The sequence below is a fragment of the Mesocricetus auratus genome, unplaced genomic scaffold (genome assembly GCF_017639785.1).
Source record: "Mesocricetus auratus isolate SY011 unplaced genomic scaffold, BCM_Maur_2.0 Super-Scaffold_100009, whole genome shotgun sequence".
Classification (NCBI taxonomy): domain Eukaryota; kingdom Metazoa; phylum Chordata; class Mammalia; order Rodentia; family Cricetidae; genus Mesocricetus; species Mesocricetus auratus.
In genome coordinates, this window is record NW_024429193.1 from 23372707 (window position 1) to 23396551 (window position 23845).

The 23845-nt window shown below is 45.6% G+C and overlaps 1 protein-coding gene and 1 long non-coding RNA gene across 3 annotated transcripts in view; one reads left to right on the forward strand and one right to left on the reverse strand.

Annotated features, from left to right (window-relative positions):
• The window catches only part of Nfkb1 (nuclear factor kappa B subunit 1), a 114745-nt gene that overhangs the window by 78160 nt on the left and 12740 nt on the right, over positions 1 to 23845 (forward strand). For both annotated transcript variants that reach the window (XM_040751747.1, XM_040751749.1), the window contains exons 9-17: positions 2016 to 2174; positions 3340 to 3444; positions 7354 to 7445; positions 8791 to 8929; positions 14805 to 14948; positions 16469 to 16558; positions 18262 to 18450; positions 19482 to 19623; positions 21571 to 21685. In XM_040751747.1, coding sequence (XP_040607681.1) covers positions 2016 to 2174; positions 3340 to 3444; positions 7354 to 7445; positions 8791 to 8929; positions 14805 to 14948; positions 16469 to 16558; positions 18262 to 18450; positions 19482 to 19623; positions 21571 to 21685 — 1175 coding nt within the window. The remainder of the gene's footprint in view (positions 1 to 2015; positions 2175 to 3339; positions 3445 to 7353; positions 7446 to 8790; positions 8930 to 14804; positions 14949 to 16468; positions 16559 to 18261; positions 18451 to 19481; positions 19624 to 21570; positions 21686 to 23845) is intronic.
• Positions 6045 to 10034, reverse strand: LOC110343060. The gene is made up of 3 exons (XR_002385255.2): positions 9906 to 10034; positions 9143 to 9239; positions 6045 to 8147 (listed from the first exon to the last, which is right to left on the reverse strand). It is a non-coding gene; the product is annotated as an uncharacterized LOC110343060 (long non-coding RNA).

The window sequence follows — 23845 nt, forward strand, 5'->3', positions numbered from 1 at the left end:
AATAGTGAACATGCCAAGAAAGAAATCAGCAGAGGTTACAACCAAGTCTAGTGACAACCATTCACAATAGCATCAAAATAAATAAATCAGACTCCTGGCAATAACCATGTGAAAAAGCCTTTGCAATGAAAGTTTTAAGACACTGAAGAAAGAAAAGGATGACAATAGATGATGGAAAGACCTGTGTCAACATAATTAATTACCGAGAGTGGTATATAGATTGAATGCAATCCACATCAAAATCTCAGTGGCATTCTTCATGAAACTAGAGAAAACTATCCTAAAACCCATATAGAAGCACAAAAGACCTCAGCCAAAGCCATAGGATAGCAAAAAGAGTATTGTTAGAAGTATCACAACTGCTGATTTCAGGTTACACTGTAGAGTCATGGTAATAAAAACAGCGTGGAACTGACATTGAAACAGACCTATGAATCAGTGGAATAGAAATTAAGAAATAAGCACAACTATAGCCACCTGATACTTGAAAAAGATGCCAAAGTATGCATTAGAGAAAAGACAGCCTGTTCAACAAGTGACGCCAGGGAAACTGGATAGCCACATATAAAGAAGGAAACTAGATCCCCGTCTCATCCTGTTCAAAATCAATTCAGCATGGCTCAGAGATCTCAGTGTAAGAGTCAATGGTCTGAGACTGTTAAAGGAAAACATACAGAAAATGTTCCAAAAGACTTTCTGAAAAGGGCTCCAGCGACTCAGGAAATAAAGCCAACAACTAACATGAAATTAAAAAGTTTCTGTACAGCAGAGGAAGTAGCGGAGTGACAAGACAACCTTCAATATAATAGGAAAGAATTTTTTCTGGCTATTTATACAAAATATTAATGTGTAGTTATATCAAAAACTCACAAAATTAAATTTCAGGAGACCAAACAATCCAGTCAATAAATGGGCTAAGGAGTAAGGAGGGCTCTCAAATGATGAAGCACAAATAGCCAATAAATGTGAAAAACATTCTAATCGCTTTGAGATTCCATCTTATCCCAATCAGAATGGCCATCATTAATAAAACAGCAGGAACGCGACATGTTGTGCAGGTGGGATACTGCTTGTCTAGTATATATGGGAGTCTGGGTTTGATTCCCAGCACTGCATAAAAACATACAGGGTAGCATATAATCCCAGCACTTGGGAGATAGCATCAGGAGGATCTGAAATGCAAGGTCGCCCTCCCTGCATGTTGCAGATGACTCAGCAGGTAATTTTCACAGAGTCTGCTGGCCTGAGTGCAGACCCCAGGACCGCATGGTAGAAGGGGACGGCCACCTTCCTCAGGTAGCCCTCTGGTCTACACATACGCACCATGCGAATAGATAAGAAAATCAATATAGATTCTTCAAAACTAAAAGTAGAATTACCATGTGACATCGTACACTCGTGGGTATACTTGCCAAACTCTACAATGTATTACACAGACATGTTTACTAGCACATGCATGTTTCTGGAAGCCATATTCATGAGTCAAGTTAAAGAATCACCCTAGCTCTCCATCAACAGATGATGGATAAAGTATGCTATATATGCATAATGGAGTTTTATTCAGCTATAAAAAAGGAACATCAGTTACAGGGCCATCTGCTGGAGATGACTATACCAAGTGCAGTAAGCCAGACTAAAAACATCAATGTTGTCTCATTTCTAGAGCCTAGATTTTATATAAATATATAAGATTATTTACAGATACATGGGTAGGGCATGAAAGTAAGAAGGTATTCTATTGGTAGGAAGGGAACTAGTGGGCCTGGGGGAGAGGAGGGGAGCCAGGAGGCTGTGGGACTGAGTATAGGCAGCAGGCTTGGTGTGCTGGGGTGAAGATATTTTTATGGAACCTATCACTATGTACAGAGTATGTGCCAGTGAAAACTTTTGAGGAAGTATTTCTAGATGAAGAGAGTTGGTTTTTGAGATGCTTTGTTTGGGCTTCTGAAAATATGCTGTGTGAAACGTCCCCTCTCACTGCCCGGGCATGAACAGACTGTACTGTGTGACTTTAGACAGGGAGAAGGAGATCATCCGCCAGGCAGCTCTGCAGCAGACCAAGGAGATGGACTTGAGTGTGGTACGCCTCATGTTCACCGCCTTTCTTCCCGACAGCACCGGCAGCTTCACCCGGAGACTGGAGCCCGTGGTGTCAGATGCCATCTACGACAGCAGTGAGTCCCTTCGTCGAGCGTCACTAAGATCAGACACAGCCCCACCTGAGCACTGACTAAAGCACTGCGGCCTGTAGACAGGGACTCGGTCACTGGAGCTCTAGTTGACTGTCCACAAAGTGACTACCTCAGTCTAGGGTAGAGGGCTGCTGTCCGTTTAGGCGTCTTGAGCCTTACCAGCCAACGTAGTGCTCTTCCTTCAGAAAGCAGATTATATTCTTTACATATAACACCAGTTTCTCCCTTCTGAACACATGACTGTAGGATAGATTGCTGGCTCTTTAAAATGGCCTTGTTATTTGCCCCTGGCAGCTCAAAAGAGAAATAAAAGACTTACTTTTAACTGTCCTTATTCCCACTTGGTAAAACATTAAGACAGGAACTTTGGGGTAACTGAAGAAATAGCACATCAAAATTCTCTTTCAGTCTGTAGATAATGTGGAGGGATTCCAGTAGTCTTTAGCATTTACTGTGTGTAACTGTTGGGCTTAATAAACGGTTCCTTTAGGAACCCTGCCAAGTACAGCAGACTGAAAGAATATAGACTATAAAGTACTAGAAAAACCCATGTCCCCCCATCCATCAGCCAGTTGACTTGTCTGATTTAAACAAGGGTAACGGGAAGTGAATAGTTATCAAGTGAAAAAGAGTCAGGCTTACTAAACAGAGAACCTTAAAATGCAGCTGTTGGAGTTTTTAAAGGGGAAGCTTCATATTGCTTGCTGGTACAGGCAGCTTTGCCCCAAACCACACAGAATGCTAATTTTGTTTGGGAAAAGGAAATAAAACATCTTCATTTTTCTTTGTAGATTAAAAAAAAGGTAGTTAACAAATGTACTTGTCTAAAAACTTTTAGGACTTTTGTAAACGACATAAAATTCACATGACACCAGTCATTGGGCTTGCAATTCTGACACGTCAGGAAAACTTCCTTCCCAGCCTGCATGTCAGGAGAAACCAAAAGCCATCATCCGTTCCTCGCCGGCTCCCTTCTGCCTCACCTGTTTGGGAGATAATGAGTGGCCCAGGCCCAAGTGCTCCAAGGACATTGGCAGCTATCCGGGCTCTACTAGTGTCTTTGTAAAGCAGTAGGAGCGAGCTCATCCGTGGAACTTTGTGAAACCAGGGTAAACTAAGGTGCGCCTTGCTTTCTCCCTTTGAACAGAGGCCCCCAATGCATCCAACCTGAAAATTGTACGGATGGACAGAACCGCAGGGTGTGTAACTGGAGGAGAAGAAATTTATCTTCTCTGTGACAAGGTTCAGAAAGGTATGTGAACATCCCAGTCTCCAGAAACGTGCTTGTCAGAGTCCTCTGTGACTTGCTGCCGGTGGACCCGGGGTGTTCTCCTTTTTGCTGTGGGACCTCGCAGAAACATTTCCAAGTGTACAATGTGTTATTTTTGTAAAGCCTGAGTATATAGTTCAGTTTTCCCTCAAAAGTAAAAGGATAGTGATTATACCAAGAACCGGTGAGGGTACTGATAATTAATAATTAATACTTAATACTTAAACTTTGTTCCTGGTACTCAATTAAACTAAGGTAACTTGTTTTCTGAGATTTACATAACATAAAACTACAGATCCTGCTACTTTTCTGTGCTGTGTTGTAATATGGAGAGAGCTCCCCCAGTCCCTCCCGAGTGTCACTATGACGCCCAGTAGGAAAAAAGATGACGCATATACGGTCCTCAGCATACTTCCCTCAGTTTGCACTTTGAGAAATTCTCAATGTTTACTGTCACTCCATGTAGCAACATTGGAGAATTAGTAAGAGCTGAAGAAGTTACTTTCCCAAATTTTGTTTTAAATAAAACTACAAATAAATATTTATTTTTAAATGAGTTTGCTTAGACTGTTGTCTTAGGGATTCTGTTGCTGTGATAAACATCAGGTCATGATCAAAACCAGCTTGGTGGGGGGATATTTTGTCTCTCAGTTTATAGTCCATCATCCAGGGACGACAAGACAGAACTCAGGACAGGGCCAGCAGGCAAGATCAGATGCAGAGGCCCTGGAGGAGCACCGCCTGCTGACTTGGTCCTCATAACTTGCTCTGCCTGATAAAGCACCCAGGACCGCCTGCCCAGGGGTGACACTGCCCACAGGAAACTGGTCCTTTCTGTAGTTGGCTTTTCTCTCTTTTGCTCTTTGGGGGCCCACCACCTAGCTCCCAAATGGAGGCTTATTCTTTTTTATAAATGCCAAGCCTTGGCTTGTTTCTTGCCAACTTTTCTTAATTTAAATTATCCCATCTATCTTTTGCCTCTGGGCTCTTACCTTTTTCTATGTCTGTATATATTTTCTTTCTTTCTTACTCCATTTGCTGGCTTTGTAGCTGGGTGACTGGACCCTGATGTCCTCCTCTCCTCCTTTTCTTGCTCCTTTTTCCTGTTTTTCTCCTTTTATTTATTCTGCCAGCCACACCTATCCTTTCTCCTGCCTTGCTATTGGTCATTAAGCTCTTTATTAGACCAATCAGGTGTTTTAGGCAGGCAATGTAACTAACAGTTTCACAGAGTTAAACAAATGCAGCATAAAAGAATGCAACACATCTTTGCATCATTAAACAAATGTTCCACAGCATAAACAAATGTAACACACCTTAAAATAATATTCTGTAACACCTTCCCACATTATCAGTCAAAAACAAAATGTACCATGGGCCAGTTTGGTAGGGACATTTTTCTCATTTGAAGTTTCCTCTTCCAAAATGACTCTGGCTTGTGTCAAGTTGTCATAAAACTAATCCCAGCATGACTAGTATTGATATACACCCAACCCACTGAACTGAATGAAGTCATATTTTATTTCCAGACCCCTGGCTATATGTGCCATGGGTAAAATTATTTGTATTTAATTCTTAGTATTTATCATTACACTGAAATGTCTCAACATCAGAGGCCTTAGAAGACTATCTTATTGTGGGTGTTTTTTATCTCTTTTTGCTTTCTGTTCTTTTTGAGGGACCCACCACCCAGCTCCCAAATAACACACATACACCCACACACACAGAGGTGTATTATTACTTATGAATTCCCAGTCTTAGCTTGTTTCTTGCCAGCTTTTCTTAATCTAAATCACCCTATCTATCTCTTCCCTCTGGGCTTTTATCTTTCTTCTGGACATCTTTCCTTCTTCCTTCGTGGCTGGCTGGGTGGCTGACTCCTGACGTCCTCCTCCTTGTTCTCTGGTTGCTCTTCCTTCCACATTCCCTCTATTTATCCTCTCTGCCTGCCAGCCCCGCCTATCCTTTCTCCTGCTTCGCCATTGGCCGTTCAGCTCTTTATTAGGACCACCAGGTGTTTTAGACAGGCAAAAGACCACAGCTTCACAGAGTTAAACAAATGCAGCATAAACAAAAGCCACACACCTGAAAATAATATTCTGCCACACCATCCACTTCATACTGCCACAGTGACTTGTCCACACAGTGTTCCCCCTACAGTCCTGGTTAAGAAAGTGGGCTCATAACCCACCCTTGGGTGCCAGTTCCTGCTCTGTAGATCCTGCACTGGGAGAAACAACTAGGAATGGCAAGCCACACCTTGGAGAGACATGTGTGGCATTCCCAGGGCCAGCCCTTAATGGCAGGAGGTTATCTCCAGAATGTGAAGCTGGCCCCAAACTTGAGTGCACTAGACCTCCTCATTCCCTCTCCAGAACTGGAAGACTTCCTAACAAAAGATGCCACCAGAAAGTGAAACATAACTTGTCGTCAACACAGTCCTGGCTCTGAGATTTCTGTGTATGAAATCCCTCTGCCCAAAGGAGGTGCTGGGCCCCAGAGGCTCATTGCCTCCTCTGTGAAACCATGCTGTTGGTAGTTCTGCAGAGGCGCCACCAAAGAACAGAAAACCTTGTGAGAAGTGCTGTGAAAATGGTCAGCATTTGTAGTGACCCAAGAGTTTACTCCACACTGTACAATGAAAATCAAAACATGATAAACTGATCGTTACTGTCATAATACAGTTGTAGTTCCCCATCACATACATACGTAAAATGAAAAGGATTGGAGGTGGGATAAAGGGAGACAGACAGACTATGCAATTGACAGGTGTCTTGTTCTGCTAAATCCAGGATAGACCTATCCAAAGGCAAAGAACTGGGTCAGATAACAATGAGATAGTTTATACATCCTATATATCTAAAATTATATTAAAATAGCAATATCAACTTTCACCAGTCAGTAGTGTGGTCCTTCATATGAACTGAGAATTACATGTCATATTTCTGCAGAGCTAGAGTCCATGACTAGAGAGTAACAAACAAACAAACAAAAACCCTCGTAGTTTCATCACAAAAAGGCATGGTCATCATGGCGCTTAAACAGTTGCTTAAAGGAGTAAGGAGGTAGCGTGTGGAGGTGGTACTGCAAAGCATGTGAGAGCCAGGACTGGGCATCTGTGATGTTTACGTCCTGATCCTTCATCTATTAGCTATTCAACCTTAGATAGCCTGCTTAAGACACGATGTGGGGCTGACAAGATGGCGCAGAAGCAAAGGCACTTGTTGTCATCCCGACAACTTGCGTTCAGTCCCCAGGATCCACGTGGTGGAAGACTACCACCTCCCGTTACCCTCTGAGCTCTGGATGTGCCCGCACTACACGTGTGTACTCCCACGCATGTGCACACACCAGTAAACCCCAGATTCCCGTCTGCAGATGAGGACAGCAGATGAGGACAGCATTAGTGTACCTACCTCACAGGACTGGTTTAAGGACTAGATGAGTTAGCATTTATAAGAAAGCACTTAGGACAGCATCTGCCGTGTAGGAAGCTTCATTTATGTCAAGTGTTACAGTTTGCATCTCCATAATGGATTGAGTTACACCTATGGGTTCTGTTACCCTTCCATCCTTCAAGTTTCCCAGAAGAGAACTAGTTTAAGGGTGGAAAAGTGAGAAGTTCATATGTTGACTAAGACAAAGCTTAATGGATTGGGTAAATGTAATGTTGCTCATACCACTATGAGTAAATGGTAGATCCCCTTCCTGGAGTAAATGTGTGAAGAGTCTGATCTGTGAAGCTTTAAATGGTGCAAATCTGCTACTAATTCTTTTCAAAGCATTTGCATTTACATGAGGCAGAGTTATGTGCTGCCTGCATTTGCTAGTATGTGCATCAACATTCTTACACCCATTGCAAATCACGTGCCTGAATGTGACCGTTTGCAGACGACATCCAGATTCGGTTTTATGAGGAAGAGGAGAATGGTGGAATTTGGGAAGGATTTGGAGACTTTTCCCCCACGGATGTTCACAGACAGGTAGGTGGGTTATTGTCACTACGGGTTTAATTTTACCGGTTCTGCCTTGATGAAATTCATTGCTCGGTTTCCACAGATTGAAAAAGAAACCACCGTCTCTTTAGCATCCTTCCAGCAATGCTATTTTTATGACTTCCAGAGAAGTGCCCTACCATAGAGCTGCGGGCTAGGTGCCGCTGGAGCATTGGCTCAGGGAGCCTGGCGTGGTGCCTCATTTGGTGTCTGTCGTTTAGGTACTGAAGGCAATGGCCCTCAGTTCCTCCCGTGAAAATGTGTAGGCACTGGCCATTCTGGCAAAGCCTGAGAAAAAGGAACTGTGTGAGGAGGCTGAAGGCAGAGGGGGCCACCCTGACGAGCCAGGGTCTCCAGCTGCACCTCATCAATAGTCACTCTTCCAGGGTGACTGAGGAAGTGTTTTCAGGAACTTATCGACAGCCCAAATATTCACCAGTAAGTGGCTAGACAATGGCGTGCTTCTGTGTGGTGGAGTATCATGCAGTTACTAGAAAAGGGGAGTCTGAATGAACAGGGACCTCAAAGTAGAATGGTAAGATTTGTAAAGGTCGAGAGCATAGTGCACACAAAACAGTTCAGTGTTCGAGCGCACAGGATGTGCACTGAAGGAGTGGTGCATGGAGATGGGGAGGTAACAATTATCAGTGCGTGCCGCTGTATTCCTCCTGTGTTTGTGAGTCTTGAGCCCTGTGGATATAAAGACAGAAAAAACAAAACTAAGAATGCCCGGTGCCTAACTGTCCCAGCACTCCCCAGAGTTGATCCATGTTGCCTCCAGCACGGCTACTTTCCTGATGGCATGCTGCCTGGCCCCCTGGCTCCATCTGCTCCCACACCCAGTCTTTCACACACTGCTCTGAACGATCATCGCGGAAGCCTTTAAGGCTAATTTGAAAGAGAAAGAGCTAAGATGTGTTAATTAAAATAATTAACCGGCATACTGTTGTATTTTACTTTCACTGGGGCAATATAATAAAAATGTTTGCTGGGCCACGATGGCACATGCCTTTAATCCCAGCATTTAGGAGGCAGTCAAGTGGATCTCTGTGAGTTTGAGACCAGCCTGGTCTACAGAGTGAGTTCCAGGACAGCCAGGGCTACACAGAGAGAAACTCTTGTCTTAAAAATAAATAAATAAATAAATAAATAAATAAATAAATAAATAAATAAAATGTATGTGTGTAACATACTGACTGGAACTTTGCCAAGGGCTGGGTCTTAGCACACTCTAAGCTTAGAGTACAAATGTATGCATATGGAATGTGCCTCTCTCTCACCACTAGAAAACAAACGTCCTACACCCATGTTTGGGTTTTTTTGTACCCTGCAGTTTGCCATTGTCTTCAAAACTCCAAAGTATAAGGATGTCAACATTACAAAACCAGCGTCCGTGTTTGTTCAGCTTCGGAGGAAATCGGATTTGGAAACTAGCGAACCGAAACCCTTCCTCTACTACCCTGAAATCAAAGGTACCGGGGTTGTTTAGACGCTTGCGCTTGCTCTGAGAGCTCAGTGGGCCTCCTCCTTCCACAGCCTCCTAGGCAGCGCTGCCTGGACGAGAAGTGCTCATTTTTAGAGACAAGAAGGCAATGTATCGAGGTCATGGAATTAACATGGGGTAACCCCTTGTGATACAGTGATTGCGGCCAAACTTGTAGGAATTTAGACATTGGGCAACTTACCTTTGAATATTAAAATCTAGTATTGAGCCGGGGAGGTGACTCGGTGGGTTACAGCACTTGCCGCCAAGCCTGATGACCTGAGTCTGGGCTCCAAAACCTGTGTGGTGACAGGAGAGAACTAATTAGCAAAGGGTGACCTTTGACCTCCGCTGCAGCATGTACACAGAAAGAAGAGGATCAGTGAGGGAGGAGGAGGGAGGAAAAGGAAAAGAGAAAAGAAAGGCTGGAATGTGTTTTCAGCCGCTCAATACCCCCTCAAGTATTAAACAGAAAACTCGGCCACCATACAGTGCAGAACTAGAAAGGAAACTATGCTTTTCCTCAGGACAAGATCCAAGGACTCATCAGGAAATCTAGACTATCTTTAAAATGCAGATTATGATATTTTTCTTGAGATGTTAGGCATCGCACTCTGGGCCTTGTAGATGCTAGGCAGATGCTCTACCCCTGAGCCATAACCCCAGTTCTCCAGTTATAGCGAGCCCCAAAGCAAAGCACCCACAAACCACGTGAAGTTGTAGAGGAAGTGGTGGTGGTGGTGGTGGTGGTGGTGGTGGTGGTGGTGGGCTGTTTTGGTTTTATTGTTTGGGGGTTTTTATGTTATTTTTACTCTTTACTCTTGGGCTCTTTTGAGGGGCCTGCCACCCAGCTCCCAAATAAATAAACATGGAGACTGATTCTTGCTTATAAATGCCCAGCCTTAGATTGACTCATTTCTAGCCAGCTTTCTTAAGTTACCCATCTTTTACCTCTGGGCTTTTACCTTTTTCTGTTTCTGTATATCTTTCTTTCGTACTCCATTGCTGGCTGGGTGGCTGGGACCTGACATCCTCCTCTCCTTTTCTTGTTCCTCAGTCTCTCTTGCCTCTTGATCTCCTCCCAGATTTCTCCTATTTTTTCTCTCTACCTGCCAGCCCCACCCATCCCTCTCCTGCCTCGCCATTGGCTACTCAGCTCTTTATTAGCCCATCAGGTGTTTTAGACAGGCACAGTAACACAGCTTCACAGAGTTACACAAATGCAATAGAATAGAATGCAACACATCTTTGCATGATTAACAGTGTTCCACAGCATAAATGAATGTAACACATTTTAAAATAATATTCCACAACAAGGAAACAGTCCTGGATCCTGTGGTCTAAAGAAGTCTTCAAAAAAAAAAGTTTTCTTCATTGAGAAGCCATTTGGAACATGATTGAAGATGACTAAAAGTCGAGGCTTCCTCTATTAATGAAATAGATGCTCAGGGGCAGAGGTGTGACAGCTGGTGTTAATTCTGGGAGAAACAATCCCTGTAAGTGCTGAGATGGACTGAGGAAGGCTAAGTCAGGTGAGGGAGGCCAGGGCCAGGCTGTGTGCAGCATGAAGGCTTTTCCATCAACTCTAGAGTGACGCTAAACCTGCCTGTACTACTGTCTGGGATGACACCGTCAGAATGATGCAGGAATCCAGTGGTGCTTCAGTAGGGTTAGGAGAAGTTCCGGTGCCTGGGGGTGAGCATCCAGCAGACCCTGCCCTGGTGGCGCAGTGGAGACCTGGGCCTTGGGGGAAGGGAAGTAGAAGAGAGACTCAGAGTCATAGATGGTTCTAGCATTTCCAGACTGGGAACTTAGGGTGTGGTTAAGTGGATAGGAGAATCAGGGGACAGAAGAGTCAGGGTAAGAGAGAAGCTCCATTCAGCTCAGGTCTAGTGCAGGATGGAGCCCAAGCAAAGGCGCGGCCCGAGTAGGTAGAAACTCGGCGTTGAGAAGGATCCCAGCCCCGCAGAGTTTAAGTGCAGGGGCAGGCAGTACCACAGCCAGCCTCTTTGTACCCCTTTTTTCAAAGTTTTTTCTTGAAATCCATGGTTCTGAGAGGAGATCCTTGGAGGTTATACAAAGAACTGAGCTCCAGCAAAATCAGCAATGCCTGGGTCAGGGAGTGAGGTGGAGAGGAGGTCGGCAGCCTGACTGTCACTGGATGCAGGGTCCTAGCTGAGGTTGGGAACCACAGAGGGGCAGCCACGCCGAGCACCCCCTCCCTACCCCCAGTGCTGGTTCCTTGAGGACAAAGTGTGACGCTGAGCCAGAATCTGCTGTGGCAAACCGTTTAGAAAGCGTTTCTGAGAGTCCATGCTTCTTTGTGAGGTGTGACCACTGCTGGGTTAGGGTCATGGTACATCCCATGGCTGGCCTACCTCCTTCCTTCCTTCCTGGCTTCATAGCTTCTAGATCCTTCTGTCCACAGCAGGCAATGTGAAAATCCATGCCTTACCTGAAGCCCCTGCCCTCTGAAAATAAGAGAAAAAAAATAGTCTCCCCCCCCAGGGAAAAAAATAGAATTTATCCCCTGAAATATGCCTTTAAGATAAATGTCATCTTTCCTGATGCAGAATCATGAGAAAAAAAGAAAAACACACAGGTTAGCTACACAGGATGCGAGTGAGCCTAGAAATGTTCGGAGCTTGACTCCCAGCCTCGCTTTCTGTCTGCATCAGGAAAGTAAAGGGCTAGCTTCCTGGGCTCTCCACCTCAGCAGAGCCGGGGCTGTCTAATGCCTGGCTTGGCGGGTGAGGTTCCTTGACAACCTCCAGACACACCGTTTGGCCATCATGAACACAAAGACAAACAAAGCTCCATAGAACACAACACTGTAAAAATTATCTGGAGAAGTAAGTGGCCACTGGCCTCCAATGGCTGCCGTGTGCCCACTGTGATCAAGTTGCTGTGTCAGAGCTCGTACCTGTGGGTAGTAGATTTCCTTGTTTTATTGTTTTAAAACATTGTAGATTTTTTTAACTGTTTTATTTTTCTAATGTGTAGGCACCAGAGTTTTGCCTGCATGTATGTTATGCCTGGGGCTTGAGGAAGCTAGAGGGGATCCCTGGAATGGGCGTTTCAGAGTTGTGAGTTACATGTGAGCGCCAGCGTAACCAGAAAGGCTACCATCAAAACATTGCCTCTTGTTAGCATCCTGAATCGTTGGTTGACACTACTTCTTACTGACACTTCTTGGGGACAGCTAGGATATCAAGTGGGTGTGGTGACGGGGGTGAGGAGATACTCAAGGACCTTCTGCACTCAGGCAGAGAACGGCCACAGGGAGTTTTCAGCAGAGGCTGACTCTCTGTGCTTGTGCTCACCAGCTCTTACCTACGACCATTCCTACTGCAGAGTTAACAGGCAGCACTGTTGCCCAAAACCTAATAGTCTGCTGTGATAAAAGGTCACTAGACTGTGGGTCTGACCTCGGCCCTTAGATGAGAAAGTCATTAACCGCCCCAGCTTCGGCTTCCTCTTCTGTGAAAGGAGATTCCGTCGGAGTGAGAGTGAGCTTCCTTCCTGAGCATGCATTCACCGTATGCCCTGTGGGAGCACTGGGAAAAGCAGATGGTGAGGCTGAATGAACCAAGTGGGAAAATCTCCACCTTCCGATCTGTGGAGCTGAGACTTGCAAGCTCCTTTATGAAGGTTGTTCTGTGGGGTTTCCTGAATTAATGTCTTGTCACTGAAAGAATTCTGGCAATGCTATACCTAAATATTTTGAAATTTATCTCTTAAAATTTTGAATTTGGAGACTAGAGAAATAGTTAAGCAGTTAGGAGTGCTTATAGCTTTTTCAGAGGACATAAATTTTGTTCCCAGCACCCACATAGGCCAATTCACAGCTGCGTGTGGCTCTAGCTCCGGGAGACAACACCCTCCACACAGGTACCTGCTTACATGGCTTACATGCGGCATACACTCACACAGACACAGACACCCAGATAAAGCAAACATTAAACACCGTATAATCTTACAGTGAACAGCGAGCGTCTCTACTTTAAAAGGGAATACACAGTAAATATGAGGCCTCTTTGCTAGAAACCATGTCAGCAAACAGCATTTGATCTGGGATGACAGCTCAGTGGGTGAAGCACTTGCCAGCAGGAGGACCTGAGGTCGGATCCCCAGAGCCCACACAAAAGCCAGACACGTAGCACAGTGACCATAACCCAGTGTTCCCACAGGAAGATGGGAGATGGGTGCAGGAGAAGCCTGGGGTACACACCAGCAAAGACTGCTGGTCTCAAACAATTTGGAGGGTGCAGACCAACACCCAAGGTTGACCTCTGACCTCCCCGTGCACACTGCAAACCCCGCCCCCTCGCACACATGGCATGGGGTATCTTCTGTGAAAATGAACATTTCTAAAGATGAATAAGTTACCCGTTGTGTCCCATGTTTCTACAGTGGAATAATATCCCATGTGAGATCAGCAGTTCATGGGCTGACTTAATGAATCTAGCTGTTAGTTTTGGTATTGCTGGTGGGGAAACTTTATAAATCTTGCTACAGATCTTTAGTTAGGAAGTAGCCACCTTCACTTCTCAGCCCCAAAGACAAAGGAAAGAAGCAGGTATCTGCTAGGACTCGCACAGAGCACAAAAGAACAGAAGCCCCGTGGCAGATCCACACACAGTGACGGCAGGAGAGCACAGTGCTGATGTCCACACACCCGCCATGATGGAGCTGATGGCGGTAACAGAGTTGTGAAGGACTTCTGTGCTAACGAGAAGCGCACACAGTGAGAAACAAGGAATGTAGAACCCCCAGAGGTGATCTCTGTGTTTGAGTCTGACTCCAGGGACCAAACCGTCAGTTGCACAACCTGTAGGCCTTCTCTGTGTTTCCAGGATCAACCTTTGCTCCAACCTTCCTTGGAGTTTCTAGAAAGTCCTATATACAGTGACAGATGTAGCTCCCTAAAATACTGTCCTCACACATCACTCTCCGAGCTGTTCGGTAACTGTCCTCTAAGCCGGTGCCTTCGGTTTACATTCCCGAGGCTCCCCAATGTGGGTGATCCCAGTCACCTTCTCGAGAACCTCCTAAACTAACTTTTCACTCCAGCCAAAATGCTTGCCTTTTTTTATCAAAGGCAGCCCATCCATGTTATTCCTTTGAGAAATCCCTCCATGGCCTCTTCCCAGAATACCCCCTGTTCTTCTAACAAGGCTTTGGTGTGACAGACCATGGATCCGCTCCAGTAAGCTTCACATGCACGCTGTCTTAGTGCTGCTTTCCACTTGGTCTCTGCCTTCCATTTGAGATGAAGGCTCCATGACAGCAAAGATGCCCCGCCCCGCTTCTCTCTCCCAGCACCTAGCCCAGCGGATGCACATAATACATGCTAGCTGGTTCACCATAATTGTCTTAGGTGAACAAGAACTGTTCAGAGTGTTAGCTGTGTATGGCGGGGCATGCCTCTAAATCCTAGCGCTCAAGAGACAGAGGTGGTTGAATCTGTGTGTGTTTGAGGCCAGACTGGTCTACATAGTGGGTTCCAGGCAGCTAGGGCTATATGATGAGACCCTATCTCAAAATAAATAAATAAAGTGCTTTAAATTAAAAAAAAGATTGTGCACTTTGGGTTACCTGAATCTGGAGGTGTAATAGGATCTTTCACCAGCTTGTGAGCACTGGAGAGGTTGCACAGTGGAGTTGGGTGTGTGCTGGGCTGTGGTCACTGAGGGTGGTTCTTGGTCTTCTTGCCCATTGGAATAAATACCCTGCTTCCTCCTTGGACGCCTTCTATTTCCCTTTAAGGGGTTTAAAAATATCATGAGAATCAATAGTGCCTCTGTGGCTGGTGGTGGAAGCCAACCAGTCTTTCCCTCTGGTTTCCCTTCCTGTAAACACAGACAAAGAGGAAGTGCAGAGGAAACGCCAGAAACTCATGCCCAACTTCTCGGACAGTTTCGGTGGTGGCAGTGGAGCCGGAGCGGGCGGTGGAGGCATGTTCGGTAGTGGCGGTGCTGGAGGGAGTACCGGAAGTCCTGGCCCAGGTACGAGGAGTCTCTTCTATCTACAGCCTTTTCATGTTGGTGGGAACACCATTTTCTTTCCCCAGCTTCCAAGTGTCTGCTGCTTGTCGGGCGGCAACAGTACTAATTATGAACTTTCCAACTAATGGAAATCTTCCTACAAATGCAAAATTTTTCAAAGAAATGTGTGTTCATCTTCCAGTACAGTCGCTCCTCCCCCATCCAGTTTCACTTGTTGTGGTTTCAGTTACCCGCGGTCAGCTTCAGTCTAAAAATATTACCATTGTCTTGACGAGAGAGACCACATGCACGAAGCTGTTATCACAGCCTATTGTTATAACTGCCCTGTTACTATGAATTTTTACTGTTCATTGCCTGTTTTTTACACTGTGAACTTTACCACAGGCCTGTGTGCATCTTCAGTTTTAGGGGGTCTTGAACCATATATCTCAGGATACTATATGGGTAACCCCCAAAAGTGTAAGAGTCAACATTTATCCAGAAGATGCCTTTCTCGAATGACTTTTAGTATCTCCCCCACCATCACCACTTTTTTTAGAGGGGCAATTGTTCTGTTATTCTGGGAAATGTTAAAACAGCTGTCATACCTGTTCATGGTAGATATATATTATATACCTCTGCATGATACTGCAGACTATAGACTCTATACTGTAAAACATTAAGTCACAGAAAATCCTACCACTGAAGGGTTAACAGGAAAGCACTGTGATGGTATGTGGAGGAACTACTTTTAGTTTTGACATGCACATATTACAGTCAATATTTATGAGCTTCTGGGTCCAGCTGTGATCCCCATGCTTGGCTTTTCAACCATGTATTTATTTAGATTTTATTATCATTACACCCTGTTTGTGGATGTAGAATGATGGGTGCTGTGTTTGTTTCTCATGTTAGCCTGAGCATTTCCTCACGGTAATACAGGTCTTATAGAGCATAATTAAGTACTGTGTCCAATGACTCATGCCACATGGAGTAAAAACCCTATAGCCCAACTGGCTTGAATGCTGTTTCCTGTTTTCGTGTGACATGCTCTGCTGAGCATGGCTTTCCTTTTATTCCAGACGACTTGTAAATGCCTTAAACTGTCACATGGAGTGTGTGAAGTGCTGGCTGCGCCTCTGAAGAACTTTATCATTCTTCCACCAAAAATAATGAAAATGAGAGTGGAGGCCATATTTTTCATCAGTGCATTATTGTATTGGGGTTTCGCACCAGGGTCATCTTATTGAACTATTTTAATGTAGCTCTGAGTCTTGATGTGACTGCCTGCCATTGCTTTTCCCCTTTGCCTGGGCGCAAAGGAACTTCTCAGCATTGTCTCCTCCAAGCTGCCAGTCTGAGCACTGCCTGAGTTGCCACAGTGGAATTCACCCGTCTTTTTCCCACAGTGTATCCTGCTAACTCTTGAGCGAAGCCCGTGTAGGCTGGCGCTGCCCCACACCAAGGCTTGTTCCCCTGAGTGTGTGCCCAGTCTGCTAACAACCTCTCTGATAATTCCCTTTGTCTCATTGCTGGCTTAGGGTATGGCTTCCCGCACTATGGATTTCCTGCTTACAGTGGGATTGCATTCCACCCTGGAGCCACTAAATCCAACTCTGGGATCACCCACGGTAAGTCAGACTTGAATACCAAGGAGGAAAAATGCATGGACAGCAGTGTCATCTTTAAAAGTTTTAGAAAATAACTTTCCAGTAAATTATCATTTTTGTCTATTTCTAGGATGCCATAACAAATATTTCTAACGCTTATATATTTATTCATTGCATGGCATGAATGGAAGTAGGGCAGTGGTGCAGTGCAAAAAATATAGACATAAAGATACCACCTTTCCATCTTTCCACCTCAAGTACTACCCTCTTGAAATCAGGCTTCAGTTTGTAGGGTTGGCTTTTCCACTTCATATATCCTCTAAGTACCTATGCTCAAAGTCTGCTCATAGTCTAGAGGAAGGGATAGTATTCTTTTGTGCCCATGGAAATTATCCTATAAAGCCTTTTCATACATAGTACCCATTCATGCTAGATGCAGACATCACTGACCTTTTTTAAAGATTAACTGACAGCCGGGCGTTGGTGGCGCACGCCTTTAATCCCAGCACTTGGGAGGCAGAGGCAGGCGGATCTCTGTGAGTTCGAGGCCAGCCTGGACTACCAAGTGAGTTCCAGGACAGCCTCCGAAGCCACAGAGAAACCCTGTCTCGAAAAACCAAAAAAAAAAAAAAAAAGATTAACTGACATTATAGCTTATCCTATAATCAGGTAAAGCTCACCCCATCAACCATGACTTCATGACCCCTTGTGCGAGGAGAACACTAGCCTTGGCCCTATCCAGACAGAAGATGGGGTTCAGAACCTTTATTTACTCTCTGAAGACCGCGCTGGTGGTGGTAGAACTCAGCTTTGTTCCAGGTTTGCCCAAGAGTCTTAGGTACCCTTGTCATGCCTGTCACGTAAGATAGTTCCAACAACAGTGTGATCAAACACGGAGTGTTGGAGCCCCGCCTAGCCAGACTGTGAATGGAGAAAGCTCTCACAGTTTCCCTTGTTCCTCCACACTCGGAAAGAAAAATAACAGCTTTCAAGAGCTTTCCATTTTTTCAGCATGCAGAACTTTATCCCATTTTTCTCCTTCACAGATAAACAAAACAAGATTCATTCATTGTCTTTGTTTGAGAGAGCATGTCACTGTGTAACCTTGGCCTTGTGGTACTTCTCCTGCTTCTGCCTTCCGGGCGCCAGTGAGAAGTCGCATCTGGCCACAAAATGAGATGGGAGTTTTTGGGAAGGGAGCTTTTAAATGTTCCTGGATACTTAAAGTAGTCCCGAAACATGCCAGGTGTCGTGGTGCACACCTTTAATCCCAGCACTTGGGAGGCAGAGGCAGGAGGATCTTTGTGAGTGCGAGGCCAGCCTGGTCTACAGAGTGAGTTTGAGGCCCACCAGAGCTACACAGCAAGACCCTGTTTGCAAAAGTAAATAAATATAAAATATGTCCAGAACATATTATTTGTTATGAAGATTCATGCTTTTCCATTTTCAACAAACCTGCCTTCTGGAGGCTGGAGAGGTGGCTCAGTGGTTAAGATCACTGCCTGCTCTTCCAAAGGACCCAGGTTCAGTTCTCAGCACCCACATGGCAGCTCACAACTGTCTGTAACTCCAGTTCCTGGAGATCTGACAACTTCACACCAATGCACATGAAATAAGAATTTAAAAAAAAACCTGCTTTCTTCTGCCCTATGTTGAAACTGTGAGTTATAGTTTGATTAATAGATTTTACGAAGAAAACGATAATTTTTTTGCATTTATCCTAGGAACCATAAACACAGAGTTGAAAAATAACCCTAAAGACTGTGACCAGAGTGGTGACAGAGAGACCCTAAATCTCTCTGAGAAGGGTACAGCAGGACAAAATAAGGAGTCTGACATGTCCAGCAGCAAGACTGATGCGGTTGCATTGTCCTCCCCCACGGAAGACAAGGAGTGGGGTGCTGGCTTTCAGGGTAGGTGAGCATGTCCACAGGGTTTCCATGGGCAGCTGGTACAGGAAGCCGTCTCCAGAGCATGGGTTTCCTTCCTGTTAATCTAAAATGATGGGTCAACATCTTGTCTGAGTGCTCTTCAAGGTGCCCTGTACCTCCCAAGAAGTGTCTTCATGCAGAAACTTGTGTGTACATTGCCCAGTCGCATGCAGTTCTGGGTATTAGAGGAGGCAACACTTTGTCCCTGGCCCAGATAATACAGGAGCATATCCACATCCTTCATCCACCCCTCCCAGCAGCCAGCTCAGCTGCCGTATTGAAGAAGTCTGCCCAAAAATGAGGCTTTTCTTTTTGTTCTCCTGCTCTCCTTAAAGAAGCAGAATTTAAAGGAAACGGTTCCTTTGAACAGGCCTCATTAGCATATGTGTCATAACTCTAGGTCAGAAATCATCCAGAAAGAGAGAGTAACTGTTTAGACATGGTGGCCACATCCGGTTACTATTACGTATTTTCCTTCCTCTGCTTCTTTAAATGCCTTCTCTGAGATGCACAGTGTCTGTCCATGGGGCCATGTCAAAGCAGGTTTAGATGTGCCCTGTGTGTAGGTCACAGTTTGCTATCCCTTGACCTTAAGAGAATGAATTTTCCAAAGACACCAGTGGCTCTCCGAGGTAATGGCTGGGGCCAGAGGGTATGTTTCTTCACGTTGACTCTGACTGGATTCCAGAAGAGGATTAGCTTATAAAATGATTATTTAAAGTCATGGCAAAATCCAGTTCCCATGAGATTGATTACTTCCGTAAGTCATAGGCACTGAGTATTTTCCTTAAAATGGCAAGTATTTCTAAATGGTTCCTCACGGCCCACAGACACTTGGAAATCAATCTCTTGACTACATTATCTGTCAGTGAGACAATGCCCAATTGTGCTTTTTCTAGTCACCCCAACCCAGAAGCACCAAAAGGAGCATTGTCAACTAAAATGGTGTGCCATGCCATGCGTGTAGGGCGAGCGAGTGAGACTCAGCTGTGGTTGTGGACATTGCCTTGCAGATAACCTCTTTCTTGAGAAGGCTCTGCAGCTTGCCAAGAGGCATGCCAATGCCCTTTTCGACTACGCGGTGACGGGAGACGTGAAGATGTTACTGGCTGTGCAGCGCCATCTCACCGCGGTGCAGGATGAGAACGGGGACAGGTGAGTAAGTCAGGTGCTGTCTGGGGTAGGGGGAGTAGAGACATGGGCGCTTGCACACTGGTAGACAGGAAAAGAACGGGGACAGGTGAGTTAGTCAGGTGCTGTCTGGGGTAGGGGGAGTAGACACATGGGTGCTTGCACACTGGTAGACAGGGAACGCTCTTAGGAGCTGTAGTCAAAACAGTCTGACAAGCCCTAAAGTATGCTGTCTCTCTAGGCAAGGGACTCAGATGAGCGGATGGTTTGTTGATTTTGAAACCCTTCCTTTAGTTATTAAAATAATTGAGAGAGGGATTGGCAGCCCTGCCAAGTCCCTGAAGCATTATGTCTACTCTACCCAAGGAAGGTCCCAGAAAAGACAACAATATCAGTCCAATAATTAAGAGGAAATGCTACTCCTCCCTAGTTACTGGCTCCTCCTCCGAGGCCTCTGTTAATATTCACTAGTTTGTGAATGGACTCTGCCTCAGCTCCAGGCCAGGCTGCATGGAAGTCTGACATTGCGGGTACCACGCCTGCTGTCCATTCCTGAGGCTCTGCTTGCAGTTCTTAGTCATTTCATCGAGACTTCTGAAATGATCTAGAGGCCTATAAAAATAGCCAGCGACAGCAATCTAGAGAGCCAAGTGCTTTATCTAAAGATCCTAAAATAGCGTCAACACAGGAAGTCCTTTTCTGTGGAAACGTTCTGGACTGCTGTGTTAAGTCTTGGTTTAAAAACAAAATGCATTAGGAGAGTGCCAACCTCAGGGCTTTCATACAGAGACCTCTGTCCTCGTCGCTTGTGGCATAACCAAGGATGTGGTATAACCACTGGCCTTGTTCTACAGTACAAGAGGAACCCAGACAACCTTCTCTGTGTGCAGCCCTGACCAGCAGAAGGTGTCTTTGGGGGAAACGCATCCAGTTAGCATTTAGTAGCAAATAACCACAAAACAGAGCAGCTAACCAAGGCAGGACACAGGGGCTTCACGTGACATCTCTAAGGGCCCACTGAATTGATGAGGACATGCATCTGAAGAAGGGGGATGCTGGCGTCTTAAGGAAGGATCATGGAAAGGGATGCCAGGCACACGCAATCCAGCGCGTGTGTGGAGAGGAAAGCAAGGCTGTATGTAAGGACCTGGAACAGCTGAGACGGTGGCCTTCCTTGTCATGCAGGACACAGACACAAGCAGGCCCCCTGAGAAGCCAGGGTGAGGCCTGGAAGACACAGAGGAGCCCACTTAGGAGTATAGATAGACAGGGAGCACTCTGGCCTCTCGTCTTTGTTCAGCTTGTCAGATTAGACTGATATCTAGGCTGACTTACAGTCATCATAGAAAACAACAATAAAGAAAAAAATTTAGAACCCTCTAGCTTTGGGGGAATTCCCAGGAGGGTCTGAGGGGCTGAAGGGAGGGGCACTTCTGTGAGATGCTAAGCTGCCCATGGGAATGTTGAGGCGTCTTCTGAAGCTTGGCCTTTCACTCAGTGTGTGAGCGCCATGCCTACATCACTTCCCCAACGCCTTCTGCCAGCATTCCAGCAAGAGCAACAGTGAAGCACGGGGTGTAGGCCGGATTGTTTCTCATCAAAGTGTATATGATTTTCTGGACATTGACTTTTGTTCACTGTCTGTCCATAAGGAAGAGGTAGGGAAGACTGCCTGGTCTGAAGGAGGACCATTTGGTCTCCAGCCAGGGTGGGTGCCTTTGCGCTTCATGGGTTTGGTCAGAAGAGGACACTCCCAGCCAGAGTCAGGTAGCCACCATCAGCGAGTGTCGTAGCCTGGGATAGGCAGTGGGTCACCTCAGATCAGTCCATTTGCAGATTTAAAACATAGTAGGGCCAAAGAAAGCCATGCATAACAGCTGGCTTCAGTCTTCATTTCCAATTATTCCTTGAAAACGTTTGTTCCTCTCATTTGTTAACCCTAGTTAACTATTGCACTGTATTTCATTCCAGTGTCTTACACTTAGCCATCATCCATCTTCATGCTCAGCTTGTGAGGGATCTGCTAGAAGTCACTTCTGGTTTGATCTGTGATGACATCATCAACATGAGGAATGATCTGTATCAGGTAGGCAGAAATCTCAAGGCAATCGCTGAAGAAAAGAAAACCATCATTTTATAATACGTAGTTATGCTGTTTTTAGTAATAATAGCAGGAAAAAAAGAAAAAAACCTTTTTGTGGGTGCTATCTTTAAAGTGTCCTTAGTTGTGTTGTTTTATAAATGAGAAGCTTTGGGTCATGGGTTTGATAGCAATAACCCCACACTGAAATCCTGTGAAGGCAAACTCTAAGCTCTGAAACTCAGAGCTGATACAGCTTAGAAGGAAAACCCAGAGAGATCACAGCTATGTAGAAAATCAAGTTGAAAAGCCCGTGCTTTATATGCATTTGGAGTCTGGCAAGAGGTATTGAACCACTGTATCGAGTATGTAACAAGCAAAGGTTCTGAAGCCAGAGCACGGAGCAATGAAAGGTTACAAGAATGGGAAGACAGCCCCCAGTAAAAGCTCTTTGAGCACCAGTGCGGCGCCTGCGCCACAAGCTAGTCCGAGTTATCAGGAAAAGAGAGACAGATGTCCAGCTGTTTGTACTAAGAGAATGCATGTGTTGCCTTTATTGCCAAGAGAGAGAGAGAGACAGACAGACAGACAGACAGAGACAGAGAGACAGAGAGAGAGACAGATAGAGAGAGAGAGAGAATAGGAGGGAGGAGCTTTATATACAGGTTTACAGCACAGTGGAAAAACCCCAGGTAGAAGAGAGTGTGTTTTCCTCCTGCTGGATGTTGATGTCAGAGGGTCAAGGACAGGGCAGTAAGTCAGGACTAGAAAACAGGAAGCACTTGGACTGGAAAACAAGTTGCATTTGTAGGCTGACCAGCAACTCACAGAGACCCGTTGGGGCTGGGGCCCAACACACCAGTGTTCTGTCCAACTCGGATTTGAGAAGTTAGGAGACAGCATGACCAGCTGAAGCCAGATACAGATTTAGGGTAAAGCAAAAGCTAGAAAAACTAGAAACTCCACGTAGAACCAACGTGTGTGTATGGGATGCTGGGAGCCCAGGCCAGAGCCAAGATGGATCCTCCCAGGCCAGAGCCAAGATGGTGGCCTGCTCTGAGTGCTCCCTCCTGTCTTCACCCTCTCATTCTCTCCTGCCCACTCCCTTTCCCACCCCTCAGGTCCTCTCTGGGTCCTGCTGGTCTTGCCCTCTTGTTAGCTTTTATGTTTCTCTTTGCACTCACTTGGCCAGAGTGTACTTCTGATGGCCCGTGTCTGGGATGGTGCTTGGGATTACCCCAGAGCTGAGAACATGCCCTGCTGCAAACCACAGCCACATCACTCTGTTTTTAAAACTAATCGTTTTCACTTCTTCATGTCCCCCCACCGTTTCTCTCTCTCCCCCTCTCTGTCTGTCTCTTCCTGTCTCCACACCCCTCTCCCCAACTGTGTAGCCCAGGATGGCACTGAGCTATCAGTGTCCTACCTCAGCTTCCTGGATGCTAGGATGGACAGGCATGTGCCACAGTTCCTGGCATGTGTTCTCATTTTAAAGAAAAAGTTCACTATTTTAAAAGAGATTGAAAGAACTGGGCGATGGCTCAGTGGGTGCAGCTGTGAGGGCCAGCGCTCATCTCCGATGAACCTCACGCAGCCAGGTTTAGTAGCTCTGCCCTGTTGGGGGGGAGGGGAGACTCTGGCTTGTGCAGCAGGAGACCCTGCCTCAAAGCAAGGTGAGGGGCAAGAACCTCTACATGCACACTGGCACACGTGTACCCACACACACACACACACACACACACACACACACATCTACACACACAAGACCTAAAAAGATCTAAAAATTCGTTTTCTTTTAAAGGAAATCATTAAATTACTTTTTTTTTGTTTTGGTTTTTTTGAGACAGGGTTTCTTTGTATTGCTTTGAAGCCTGTCCTGGAACTCACTCTGTAGACCAGGCTGGCCTCAAACTCACAGGGCTCCCCCTGCCTCTGCCTCCCAAGTGCTGGGATTAAAGGCGTGCACCACCAACACCCAGCTTTACTTCTTATTTTTAATTCAGCATTTTTAAATTACTTTACAAATCCTAATTGGAGGCTGGGAGTGGATGTGATGAGATTTTAACTAGTGAGTGTAAAGCTTTGGGTTAGGTCACCAGCACCAAATGCTAAGCTGCTGGCCTGTAGCTCTCTGGGGGTTTTCATCCTAGAGGAGCAGAACTGATC